General features: G+C 37.6%; 1 protein-coding gene across 1 annotated transcript in view; it reads left to right on the forward strand.

The window, feature by feature from the left end:
* iqsec2b (IQ motif and Sec7 domain ArfGEF 2b) overlaps positions 1-15,051 on the forward strand; it is a 119,378-nt gene that overhangs the window by 97,471 nt on the left and 6,856 nt on the right. The window contains exons 12-13 of the mRNA XM_057821980.1: positions 6,777-6,959; positions 10,399-10,448. Coding sequence (XP_057677963.1) covers positions 6,777-6,959; positions 10,399-10,448 — 233 coding nt within the window. The remainder of the gene's footprint in view (positions 1-6,776; positions 6,960-10,398; positions 10,449-15,051) is intronic.

Below are 15,051 nucleotides of genomic sequence, written 5' to 3' on the forward strand. Positions count from 1 at the left end.
TGCTTTTAAGCATTTTTTTAACCATTTGACTTTAAAAGTATAATTCAAGTCCATAAAGTCCAAGAGTTCAAGTCCACCTTCAGTCCTGGAACCAGAAAGCAGAGTTCTTTTGAGATGATGGTGCTTATTCTTCCAAACAAAATCAACCAGCATTTTATTAATTGCTTTGCAAGTAGAATCTAAGACTTCGTTGCGTTGGATAGACAAACCTGGAAACACCTTCAGCTTTCGTTAAGAGAACCCTCCCTAAAATAGATAAGTCCCTTTGAAGCCACATATTGAGTATTGTTTTAGTTCTTTGTAGTCTGTGGGAGAAGTTAAATTGTTGATGCTCCTTAGCATTCTTACAGACATGAATCCCAAGGTACCGAACACACTCCTTAACAGGCATATCATGCAAAGTTTTCACGTCATTTTGATACAGACATAAGATTTCACACTTAGACTTATTAAGTTTCAATCCTGAGGCAATTGAAAACTCATCTATTTGAGAAATGGCATATCCAATCTGTTGTTTATCTTCTAGAAATAACACCGTATCATCAGCTAGTTGAGTCATTTTGATCTCCTTACCAAAAATGGACAACCCCCTAATACAAGGATTACGTAAAATACTTAACGAAAGTAATTCCACTGCAATCAGAAATAAAAATGGGGAAATTGGACAACCCTGTCTTACAGATCTGAGGACAGGAAATCTCCTAGTTGTGGCTGGATATTACAAAACACAACTATCAATACCAGTGTAAAACATTTCAATAGTTGAAACAAAATTTTCTCCGAAACCAAATGTTCGAAGAGCTTGGAACAAAAAGTAATGTTTCACTGTATCGAAGGCTTTATAAAAATCAAGAAATACCATAAGTGAATCAGTTTCTATATTTTCAGAGTATTCCAGTAAATCTAAAACAAGTCTAACATTTGAGCTGATATGTCGATGAGCCATAAACCCAGTTTGGTTTTCACTTATAATCTCATTAAGACCACTTTTTAACCTTTTAGCAAATATTGAGGACAGAATCTTATAATCCACGTTTAACAATGTAATTGGTCTCCAATTCTCTACTAATAAGTGATCCTTGTCAGGTTTAGGTATTAAAGTTATTATGTCTTGTTTCATACTCGTGGACATTTCCTTTTTAATCAAACATTCCCTGAACATTTCAAATAAATGATCTCCAATAGTATCCCAGAAGAATTAATAGAATTCCACCGATAAGCCATCCGCACCTGATGCTTTCCCCTTTTTCATAGCGAGAGTGGTCTCATAACTTCATTTTGGGTCAAGTGCTGTTCACAGCTTTGTTTAAAGTGTTCTGAAATATTAGGAGTAAATAATTTAACATTCTCAATAAACGTATTGCAAGCTTGAGCATTACAATTTGATTTATATATATTGGAATAAAATGATTCAACATATTGTGAGATTATCAGGTGATCAGTGATTATAACGTCATTAATCCTAAGGGCTGAAATAGTATTTCTTATCCTATTTCATTTCTCTAAAGCAAAAAAGTACCCAGAATTCTTTTCACCTGATTCAAGCCACTTTGCCCTTGACCTTATAAAGGCTCCTTTAGCCAAATTAATATAAGCATTGTCAACATCTTTGAGCATATTAATTATCTATTGTCTCTCTTGATGCATGACGTTGTTGGCCTTACTCTGAAAAATGTCAAGGCAACTGAGTGTCCGAAGTTTCTTCAAAAAGCCCCAAAACGACGATGGTGTTGATAAAAGAGGTGAAAAAACAGGGACTGCACAAGCGGGCACGCAATTCAAGTCCATGCGCACTAGGAGGAAGGTGTAAGACTCCGTTCAGGCCACAGCAGGTGAACTGTTAATTTCATTGTTCCATATGTGGCCTTACCTACTGGGGCCACAGTCAGCTGTTTTTGTCACTGCGGAGAAAAAGTTACATATTCATCTGCTTGATGTCTGATGGCACGGTGTGGATTCTCTGTTAAGCTTGTTCGGACAGAATATTCATTTAAAATGAATGAAAACTAAATACTATTGAATATGTTGAAGCGGTATGCAATGTTAAGAGTCTTGTTAGCTCGAATTGCTGTGTCCAGCCGCTGTAGCTCTGCTTCTTTCTGTGAACTCTATTCAAGCCGGAACGCGCGCGGCTCTTAAGTGTCTCTGTCACGTGACTGTGTCGTAGCCACTAACGCGCTCGGCCAAATCGACACACAAGGTGAATTATGCCAAACAAACGGTCACCACAATGTCATTATCATCATTTTAAAAATTTAAGTGACGGGTAAAAATAGATTATGACCGGATTTTTATGACCCTGTTGCCGACCATTACGGTACGTGACGTCACCATTTTGTTTCGGTAATACTTCACTCTAATCGGCCGAATGATTTCATCTGTGTTAAATTCAGCTTTTTTTCACTCTTCATAAAGCACAGAATTTAGTTTCTTGAACTCAGTTGAGTCAACGTTTATTGCAGCTCCGCAACTCTGACCATCACAAACGTAAGCACACTAGTGTTGTATCGGTCGCGAACGATTCGTTCTTTTTGAACGAATTGTTTGGGTGAACGAGACCGAACTAATCACCATCTGCACTGATTCGTTCTATGAAGTTAGGGCTTATTCCCTGCGTGGGAGGGCGTTGAGCAAGCTGCAGCGTCTTCTGACATCGCACACGACCAATCAGACGCCAGCCTCATCACGGGCAGGGGAGGGAGCGGAAACAGAATCAGGGCGTCTGTCACTCACTTCCACGTGTAACCAATAAGCAGCCAGCGTGCACGCAAGGGGGCAAGACTGAGTTATGTCACTTCCCGTTCAGTGACTCGGTCCTCCGGTTCCTGACCTAGCTTGCTGCTAACTTGACTTTCCAGTAATGCGGTGAACGAGTCAAAAAATGGAAGGAAATGACTTTGTCACATATTTGTTAATGTGGAGCCTATCAAATGCTGCTCAAACAGACAAAACACCACACAAATCTAGCGAGCATGGTTTAGTGTACTACTTTTCTCAACAGACTCGGGACTACCTGTGACTGACAACATACTATCAAATTTACAGTAGTTAAAACACGGGTAGCTAAAAATAAATTTAAAAAAAACACGGGCAGCTACGAGGCAAGCAAAAGTGAGCTGCGGTCGCGTGACGGCACTCACGGCAGTGAAGGGGGCAGAGAACTGTCACTATATGGAGGCTTCATGGCAGCGATATTTACCTCATATGTGCACAGAAAAAAAGAATATTTAGTATGATCACCATAATACTGATTTGCAATGAAACTGTATATACATGTCAATTTTTTCCGACTGTTCTATTTTTTTTTTTTCGTGTCAGAGCGTGTCGGGTGTTGGTTGGTTTGACAAATTATGTCCATCGTCCATCATGTGCTACTCAAGCACCCAAAAACAACGCACGCGGACACGGGAGATGTTGCAATGTCTACATTTTTCTTAACACACTAATGAGAGTAAAAAGGCAACATCGTAAAGAGCAAACAATTATTTCTCGTCAGCATTTGACGATCTGAGATGAGGGGACGACAGGGGTGCTGACCGGATTATTTTATTTGTTAATACCAGTGCAAAAACTCAATACGATCATCTTAATACTGATTTGCAATTAAACTGTCAAATATCAAAATGTAGTATTGTTTTTATTTCAGAGCAGCACATTTGACAACTAGCTTTTTACACTTTAGTTTTAACAATAGTGACCTAAAATAATAGTGATGAGCATAAAAACTAAAATACAACAGAGCGAGAGGTGAATATGATGTGTTGGTCGTTCCATATTTAGAAATTAAACTTTCGATTTATTTTTATTTTCGTGACAGCAAGCATGCCGCGTTGGCTGGTAGCAGCAGCATTGTACAGTGGGGAGAACAAGTATTTGATACACAGTCAATGGGAAAACCCATTGGCAGTATATCAAATACTTGTTCTCCCCACTGTATATGTGATCAAGATCATGCTAAAGAAAGTCCGTGAGCCCCCGACCCCAAACCCCCACTCCCCCCACAAAAGGAAAATGTTTAACCGTGTCCTAAATCGAAATGCAAGCACGAGCAATGACTTTGATCCCATTGAACTAGGACAGACGACGCGGACGTTCTCCCTCGCTTTTGCAGCCACAGGAGGGAGACGAGGCTGTCTGTGAAAGCAGAATGATATCGCCTGTCACTCATTTCTGAAACTACGACGAGTGGTCAATGAGGAGCCTGTGTGCAAGACAGGGAGGGACCAAGCAATGTCACTTCCCGTTCAGTTATACTGCGAAGCGGTCTTTGGTGATTCGTTCGCCAACGTCACTTCCCGTTCACTAACCGAACAATTCATTTGGGCGGGGAGAGAGGTGAAGGGGGCGAACGATTCGTTGAACGATTTGTTTGAACGAATCTTTTTACTGAACGAACCGGAATGGATTTGTTTACTCAAGTGAACGACAGATCCCGTCACTAAAGCACACAGACTTTCTGTGTCCGTCAACTATATCTGTCCCTCGGGAAACTCAAACCCAAATAAAAAAAGTTCCTATTCTTACTGTCGTGTTGACAGCGATGAGCTCTCACGGATTTCCGACTTACGTTCTCACTTTCATTTTACCGTATCAATCCATGGAAGAAACATTTATTCATCATGATGAAACGAGCAAGTTATACAGCAGCCTTTAAAAGAAAAGTCACATCTGTTTTGTTTTCTCCTAGATTCTGGTAAGTTGGAGAAGTTGTCAAATCATATTATTACCGTGAATATTGTCAGTTTACGGTAATGTTTTGAACTACTAATGTGCTATGCTTGTGCTGTGTTTCACCAGTCAGTAAAATGACATTCCTGTATCTGTACACGAGCTCTGTTTTCTTGTATTCTTCTATTTATTGGTACTAAAATTAGGGTGCGCGTTATAAACGGGTACAATAATTTTTCCTAGATTTTACAAGAAAATTTTGGGTGCGCATTATACACGGGTGCGCCTTATATTCGGGAAATTACGGTATTAGGGCTGTCAAACGATTAAAATTTTTAATCGAGTTTATCACAGCTTAGAAATTAATTAATCATTCAATTCAATCAATTCAAACCATATCTAAAATATGCCATACTTTTCTGTAAATTATTGTTAGAGTGGAAAGATAAGACCGAAGACGGATATATACATTCAACATACTGTACATAAGTACTGTATTTTTTTTTATGACAATAAATCAACAAGATGGCATTAACATTATTAACATTCTGTTAAAGCGATCCATGGATAAAAAGACTTGTAGTTCTTAAAAGATAAATGTTAGTACAGTGGTACCTCTACATACGAAGTTAATCCGTTCCAGGAGCTTGTTTGTAAGTCGAAATGGTCGTATGTCGAGCAGGATTTTCCCATAGGAATACATTATAATTCCATTAATTCGTTCCACAGCCCAAAAACCTGCACTAAATCCTTAAAAAATACTGCTGGTACTATTACAAATGGCAATTACATATAGCAAAACAAATAAATAATAAATAAAAATCGGATTAATAATATAATAATAATTCCTGTAATAGTGTAACGAAACGGGTTCTAACAAGGCGGACGTTTTTTTCTGTACCTGAAGGCACCGCGGCGTTGACGTGACAAAGAGGGAGGGGAGCGGGTGAAAGTTTACTTTCGCTTTCAATGCTTTCTTGAGAACATCGTCAATTGCGGCAGACAGCAGGCGTTTTGTGTTGAATAAGTTGTGGAAGAAATGATGAAAACGTGGCGAAGCTGGCGATTTCTCTGGAGATGTTACCACAATAAGAATTGTCAGTTTAACTTATAAAGACTGGTGAACGATGGTCAGAGGAGGACCGTGGAGATGTATTGTTGAGCCATTTCACAGATGCCCACCCTACGCTCATATTTTTCTGTCATTTGCATCTTCATTTAGAAGGTAAGCGTCAACTTTTTCCTTGTTTCACCACCTGTACCAACCTTTTCTGAAACCTGTGTTGATTTGTCACACAAGAAAATCCGCCATGCATTCGTCTGCGGTGCTGCCATTGTCGTCGTATTTCGAGCATGTCGTCGGATGTAGAAACAAATGGCGAGTCAAATTTTACGTCGGATGTCGAAAAGTTCGTGTGTCGAAGCGATCGTATATAGAGGTACCACTGTACAAGTTATAGAAATTTTATATTAAAACCCCTCATAATGTTTTCGTTTTAATAAAATTTGTAAAATTTTCAAACAAAAAATAAACTAGTAGCTCGCCATTGTTGATGTCAATAATTACACCATGCTCATGGTGCTGAAACCCATAAAATCAGTCGCACCCACGCACCAGCAGAGAGTGACAAAACACAAAAAAACACAAGTAACAAGTGGACATCACACTGCTGTCATTTTAATCTGTTTGAGGGAGGCATGTGCGTTAATTGCGTCAAATATTTTAACGTGATTAATTTAAAAAATTAATTACAGCCCGTTAATGTGATAATTTTGACAGCCCTAATATATATAATATAAACGAATAGGAAGTGACTCAAAATAAACACGAAGTGACCCATGTTCATTCGGCCCATCCCAGTCAAAATGAATTGGACTTCTAGTGCCGTCAATGGCAGCCAATGAGTTAACTGAGACACTATTCCAGTGGAAAATTTTGCTAGCAACCTGTTGGTTCATTTTCTTTTAAACGGTGAGACCTTTTTGAAAGGATATATGGATTCTTGGCGAGAATATATGGATTATCTTTTCGGATACAAATTATCACCATTTCGATACACTGTCAAACCCCTAATTTGGATTCACTCACTACGCTTTTTTATTTGCAGCGGAGTTGGAGAAACAGAAAGGCGTGACGCGGCCCGGATTGCTGAGTGGAGGCACGGTCGGAAGCACGGCCAGCGTCAAGAGCGACATCGTAAACGGGACGGGTTTCGACGATAACTGCTCCATCGGCGAAGGGCTCAAACGCAGCGCGCTCAGCTCGTCTCTCAGGGACTTATCGGACACAGGTCAGGTCGTGAATATCACCTTTTAGCCGTGCCTAGACATACTGTATTATGTAAAGTACGCAATGTTACGGCTTTAATAAAATGTTAAGTTACGTAACATTACGATTCTGATCTCGGAGTAATGCGGCTCGTAATATTAAGTAACTTTACCTAATATTACTTCATTAATCTTGTAGTAGAACATATAGAAAATTACATAATATTACAACTTTAATCTTGTAATATTATGAATTTTATCTCGTAATATTACGAATTGTAATATTACATAGTTTATGTAATATTCCATCTTTAATCTCATAATATAAAACATAAAATTACATAATATTACAACTTTAATATAATATATAGTAATATTCCATCTTTAATCTTGTAATATAATGTAAAATGACATAATATTACAACTTTAATCTTGTAATATTATGAATTTAATCTAGTAATATTACGACTCCTAATATTATAAAGGGTATGTAATATTACGACTTTAATATTGTCATAACACGTAAAATATCTCGTAATATTATGCAAAGTTATTTAATGTTACGAGTCATAATATTATGAGAGTATTAAATTCATAATACTATGTAATTTGATTTTAATCTTGTAATATTACTTTTTTTCCCCATAATATTACAACTTTATTCTTGTACTATTACTACTTTAATCTGGTAATATTACGACTCATAATAATACATGAATAACTTTACGTAATTTATGACTTTAATCTTGTACGATTTTTCTTCTTGTACTAATATGACTTTAAACCCATAAAATTTAGATTTTTTTTTCCTGTTATATTACTTTAATCTGGTAATACTACCTTAATTTTACGTAATATTCTGTCTTAAATCTTAATCGTAATATTACTAGGGCTGCAGCTATGGATTCTTTTAGTAGTCGATTAATCTATCAACTAGTCCGAACAATCGAGTAATCGGATTAGGAACATTTAATGCGTTGCAGAATCAATTTTAGAAGATGTAAAGCAAAGGTTTGCTCATTTTGCACTTTCAAAAAAGTATTAAATGCGAATACAAAATAAAATTTTTAAGTGTTTCGTCAAACTATGCAGAATTGCGCTTTCATTTAAAAATGAATTAAAATACTGTAATTTTCGGATCTCCTAAAGCTCATTCTGCAATTAATTCTGCAACGCATTAAATGCTCCTAATCCCAATTACTCGATTATTCGAACTACTGTAATTTTTGCACTATAAGGCGCAACTGACTATAAGCAGCCACCCACCAAATTTGACACGAAAACGGCATTTGTTCATCGATAAGCCACACTGGACTATAAACCGCAGCTGTCCTCACTGTATTCTGGGATATTTACCCCAAAATGTATTAACCGGTAACACTTTATTTGACAGCGGCATCATATAATTGTCATAAGACCAAATGAACCACCATGAAGCTTTGAACCAATTGGCTGCAAAGCTTCATTGCATCAAGAAGCTTCATTTGGCCATCACTGATCCCTTGGGGGAGACAGTCAACCTCTGCTGCCACCTGCTGTCAACACTGTTGTCGTCCAAAATGCCTCCTAGCGTGCATTGCAGCACTACAGATGTAAATAACAATCAAAATTCATGTTCAGTGGTAATTATTTCTTCAGTTACTGTTCCTGTTTTTTTCATTAATTGCTAGTTATGGTATTTGGTAACACTTTATTTGACAGTGGCGTCATAAGACTGTCATTAGACCATTATAATTATGACATGGAACTGCTATGAGCAGTAATGAATGATGGCATTTTGTGTCATGATCTCTTTTTTAATCTCTCTTTTGAATGGATGTAAATGCTGGACATACTGTAAATGGAGTTAGTGACATAATTCAAAATATCATTAATGCCCGTGATAGTGTCATGTCATAATTATGATGGTTTTATGGCAGTCTTTTGACGCCACTGTCAAAGAAAGTGTTACCAAATAACCCAAATAAATCAACAAATAAGCCGCACTGCACTATTATCTGCAGGATTTAAAATTAGGGGAAAAAGTAGCGGTTTATAGTCCGAAAATTACGGTTCCTAAGCCTCCCCTCAAACAGTATAAAAAAAATGAATGAGGATCTACGTACAACAAAAGAACAATTAGCTAACTTGCATAGCAAAAGTCCTCTAGTTTAAATGCTATAAAATGCAAACTTTTTTTTTTTTTTACATAGCACTGAACAAATCGTTCAAGCACATATTCCTACAAAAAACGGCTAAATATACCTATAAACTAAATTATGAATGCAGTCAAAAGCATATTAGGTCAAACAAAAACTTACCATATGTTGGTCTTAACAGGGAGCAGCTGGATTCAGCCATGTTAAACTAGTTATATCATATTCACTGTTGCCACTAGAGGGCAGTGTATCCGCCCAAATCAATAAAACGAAATGCAAACACTTCTAAAACAAACCATTCCAACACCAATACTCGAAACAGCAAAATTTGATTCGAACCTTTTTTTCTAATCAAATTACTCGAGTTAATTTATTTATCGTTGCAGTACATAATATTACGTAAAATTAGAGGATGTTACTACTTGAATGTCATAATATTTCGACTTTTTTGTATTGTTATGACTTTAATCTTGTAATATTACTTTTTTCTTACTACGAATTAAACACTTTCGTTACATAACTTGAGTAATATGACTCGTAATGTTACACAATGGAATTTTACGAGTCATAATATTATGAGAATATTCAATTCGTATTCATTACGTATTTGATGAGATTGAAGTCATAATATTACGACTTTTTACTCCGTTATATAACTTTATTCTTGTAATATTACTATTTTAATTTGGTAAAATTGCGACTCGTAATATCACATAAATAACTTTAGGTAAAATGACGACTTTAATCTGATAATATAACATAAAATTGGGAATTTAATAATCTCATAATATTCCGATTTGTAATATTTCGACTTTATTCTTGTAATATTTTGACTCTAACCTCATACTATTATGACTTCAATCTCATAATATTAGGACTTTAGACTTTTAATATTACGACTTTATTCTTGTTGCCGATTTTTTTCTTTCTTTTCTTTTTTGTAAAAATTCAGTGCTACTTTCAATGTGATGTAAATTATGTTAGCTATGCAAATTAGCAAGATTATTTCCTTAGGTATATGCCATAGCATTTGATTCACCAATGCTAGACATCCTGATTCGTAGCTAGTTACAAATGCTATTTAAAGACAGTGATTTTTTTATACAGCACATGTACTTATTGGTGCCTGTGTTGCCTATAGATTACGAGTTAGCCAGCAGAGGGCAGACTTTACCCTGTAGTATCACATAAATGTATTTTATTAGCATTAGCATTTACTTTTCTGCCACTGTGCTTCTAGGATATGTAGTTTTTTGTTTACGTGCAAACAATCCTCTGCATTTTCCTCTCTTTGCTAACTTGACTCTTCGTGGGGGCACTGCAGGCAAGCGCGGTCGGAGGAACAGTGTCGGTTCTCTGGACAGTACTATGGAAGTAAGTCTCCAAAGAATATATGAAGAATTCAAATGCAGAGGACCTCTCCATTTTTTAGTCAATTAGTTAGGATACCTCCAAATTGTTTTCAACGACATTTGAACTCTTCATATGTGGACGTCCTCTTCCCTAGTGTGTCTGTCTGTCCGTCTTGCAGTTAGTGCTTTGCCTTTATCTGAACGTTCATAAAATCCTCACGTGTGTACATGTCGAGTCTTTTCCATCCACACTCTATACTTATGAAATGGCTATTTCTTATTAAGTCTTCAGTGCGTTTTACAAAGAACTTCAATATGTTTGTCACTACTCGATGTATAATCCATTTGAACGAGAAGGGCTGTCTGATCTCTCACTCCAAATGGATTGGACATCTAACACTGTCAATGGTAGCCAATGACTGAAACTAAAAAGTCGTGCAAGTCACTTCCTGTTAAATAAATGTTACTGCTACTAAAATTTACAGGTCACTTTTCCATTGATTTCGGGTAATTTTAGGTCACTTCCTGATTTGATTTGATTTGATTTGATTTGATTTGATTTGATTTGATTTGATTTGATTTGATTTACCCTAAAACATAGACTCCACCATCAGTCGACAAGACAATTCCCACAGACATTGCGCCGTAGGGGGCCGTCCTAGGCAGAACGTTGAGTTGGCTTTCACTGTGATAAACTGAAACACATACTGCGTTCTTACGCCCAATTTAAGTGGAAATAGGACAAAAGTTTTACTGCATACAAGCAGGCAGGAGTGTCACAAGAGTGATTTGGTCGAGGAGTCAAGCTAATTATTATATTAAATAGCACCATGCGTGTACTTTGAAACATTGTGAAAAAAAATCAATGGATAAAATTAGTGTAACTTTGGCTTGAAATATTTACATAAAATGAATGATAACTGCCCGTTTTTTTGGCTTTCAACCAAGAATCTACTGGACTGTCTCAGAAAATTAGAATACACAATATTCTAATTTTTTGAGACAGTCCTGTGTATATATACAGGACTGTCTCAGGAAATTAGAATACACAATATTCTAATTTCCTGAGACAGTCAGGAAATTAGAATATTGTGTATTCTAATTTCCTGAGACAGTCCTGTATATATACACAGGACTGTCTCAAAAAATTAGAATATTGTGTATTCTAATTTTCTGAGACAGTCCAGTAGACTGTTTTATGTTCATATCTGTATAATTTCCGCAATTTAGGCATTTATTTGTAAGAATTCTCAACTTAAAAAGCTCTTTGTTTCGTGACGGCCGCCATGTTGGATTAAACCAGTGCTTCTCAATTATTTTCTGTAACGCCCCCCCCAAGGAAGACGTAAATGTTTCGCGCCCCCCCTCCAACTCTCTGCCGCCACTGTAAATAGTATCATTTGTCTATAATATTACTATTATAAGTACGCCTCAGCCTAACATTGTGTCCTTTTTTTCTATTAAAGAAAAAAAGTAACATAGATCAACTTATAATAAAGTATAACTTTATTAACATTGTTTTGCTTGTAACCGAAAAGACAACGCGCATCAATTTGCCTGAAGTAAAAAAAAAAAAAGTCACATCCAAACTGTAAAAATACACTCAAGGTACATTTTTGACCATTTGATACTGAAAAATAAAATGTAATAAAATCAGTAAATAATAACAAATTCAAAATGGTTAGAAATATTTACTCTTCAGGACAACATGCCAAAAAATTTGAACAAAAAAAACAAAACTGAGTGGGGGGGGGTGTCTTTGGACAGAAGGAAAGTTTTTATTTTCGCTGATTCACCACAGTGCTCACTGTTTTACTGATATAACACTGACAAAGCGGGACGATTGTGACAATTGGCAATATTCGGCACGTTTTCGCTGAAAAACAATCAAGCGGCTTATCAATGACATTGAGGTCTAATGTCTTTAAGTGGCGTCTTGACTGATTTGGGTTCAGACTCTCCGCTATAAGCATTTTTAGACTCAGTAAACAGTGGTCTTTCCTCATTTCCCACTATATCAAAAGTCAAAGCCAAAAGGCAAACGGCCCGAAAAAAGCGCGTTCTCGGCGGCCGAGGGAGAACCGTAGGTGAGGGCGGTGGTCGTGACGATCCCAAGCCGAAAACGGCACTTCTCGGCCGGACACGTGAGAACCGGAGAAGACATTGGGTCGCTGCGTGTGCGTGAGTCCAGCTCTGCATTAGTGTTGTATCGGTCATGAACGATTCGTTCTTTTTGAACGAATTGTTTGGGTGAACGAGACCGAACTAATCATCTTCTGCACTGATTCGTTCTATGAAGTTGGGGCTTGCCTTGTTATCTGCGTGGGAGGGCGTTGAGCAAGCGGCAGCGTCTACTGACATAGCACACGACCAATCAGACGCCAGCCTCATCGCGGGCAGGGGAGGGAGCGGAAACAGAATCAGGGCGTCTGTCACTCACTTCCACGTGTGGCCAATAAGCAGCCAGCATGCAGGCAGGGGGCAAGACTGAGTTATGTCACTTCCTGTTCACTGACTCTCCGTCCTACCGAGAATGTTTAGATGATTCGTTCTGCTAGACTGCTACGCTAATTTATAGTCAGCCTACACCGGCAGTCACGCAGCAGCGCTGCGGCAGTGAACGAGCTAAGGACTGAAAGGAAAGGGCTTTATCACATATTCTTTCATGTTGAGCCTATCATATGCTACTCAAATGCACAAAAATCACCACATAAACACAGTGAGCAAAGTTTACTGTGCTTTTCTCAACAGACTCGAGACTACATATGACGACATTGTATCCACTTTACAGTACGTTAAAACTTTCGCCAGTAGCTACAAGGCGATAAGGCTAAGCTATGGATACGTCGCGGGGGCGGGCGAGAAAGCTGTCAAGAGACTAGCTGGACTTCATGGCAGCGAAATTTATCTAATCTGTGCCCATGGAAAATGACTATTTAGTATGATCACCATAATACTGATTTGCTATGAAACGGTAGTTTCATGACATATTTTTCCGAGTTTTTTTTTTCTTCCGCGTCACAGCTTGTCGGGTTGGGGTTGCAAATTAATTAACGTTGAGTCCATCAGTCGATCCTGAGCGACTAAAGCGTCCAAAAATTAAACGCGCGGACGTAGGATGTATATATACATGTATGTCTCCATTTTCTTAACATACCAATGAGAGTGGAATGGTTACATTGTAAAGAGCAAACGATTCTCTTTTCGTCAGCATTTGGCGATCTGAGATCAGGAGGGGATGACTGCGTGGAGTTGATGGGATTATTTATATATTAATAAAAATGACAATAAAAATAAATAAAAAAATAAAAATGACATTTCAACACGATTTTTAGGTAATATTTTTTCGAGTGTTGTTTTATTTATTTATTTTTGTGTCAGAAAAGCCAAATAATAATAATAATAATAATAATAATACATTTTATTTATAACGCTGATTTAATATTTATTAATATACATATTAAATTGATTATTTATTAATATTTTTTATATTTTCTTATTTGTGTGCAATAAATCTCACTCAACCGGAAAAAATAGCCGAAGACAGTTTATTTAAATTCCACATTTATTTGTTCTTCAGCCGAAATGATTTGGTGGTATATCAAATGGCTTTCACGAGCAGCCAGCTCACATAAACACGCATTTAAACTACGAATACGGAAGGGAGCGTACACGTAATTTAGCGTGATTGAAAAAGTTTGTGCTTAAAAAAAGGGGAAATGTTGAACCGTTTCCTATATGAAAGTGAAGCAAGCACAAGCCATGGCTTTGATCCCATAGAAATATGATAGACGCGGAAATTCTCTTTGCTGCAGCGGCTGGGCTGCAGAGACGAGGCAGTGAAAAAAAAAGACAGAAAAACACAGTCTGTCACTCACTTCTGAATCTACGAAGAGAGCGGCCAATGAAAAGCCTGTGTACTGTGCAAGAGGGGGAGGGACCAAGCCTTCCTGTTCAGTTATATATGCTAAGCGGTCTTTTGGTGATTCGTTTGCAACGTCACTTCCCGTTCACTGACCGAACGATTCATTTGGGCGGTTGTGGGTGGGGGGGATGAGGAGGGCGAACGATTCGTTGAACGATTTGTTTGAACGAATCTTTTTACTGAACGAACCGGAATTGATTCGTTTCCTCAGGTGAACGACTTTTCCCGTCACTACTCTGCATGAGTCTCTTCCGTGTGCTCTTGCTTACTTCAAAAATACTGCACGCACTTTGAAAATGAGAGCGCCACTGCCACCCACGGAGTGGATGTGCAAGTACACTTTATTCTAGTACGGCAAAAAAATAAAAAAAATAAAAAGGCATGTTCCCCGAGGTCCCTCGCGCCACCCCTGGCATCGCTCTGCGCCCCCTCAGGGGGGCGCGCCCCACCATTTGAGAAGTACTGGATTAAACAATACCGTAATTTTGGCTTGAAACATTTACAGTGGGGTAAATATGTATTTAGTCAACCACCAATTGTGCAAGTTCTCCTACTTAAAAAGATTACAGAGGCCTGTAATTCTCAACATGGGTGAACTTCAACCATGAGAGACCGAATGTGGAAAAAAAAACAGAAAATCACATTGTTTGATTTTGAAAGAATTTATTTCCAAATTAGAGTGGAAAACAAGTATTTGGTC

The sequence above is a fragment of the Corythoichthys intestinalis genome, chromosome 2 (assembly GCF_030265065.1).
Source record: "Corythoichthys intestinalis isolate RoL2023-P3 chromosome 2, ASM3026506v1, whole genome shotgun sequence".
NCBI classification, from domain to species: domain Eukaryota; kingdom Metazoa; phylum Chordata; class Actinopteri; order Syngnathiformes; family Syngnathidae; genus Corythoichthys; species Corythoichthys intestinalis.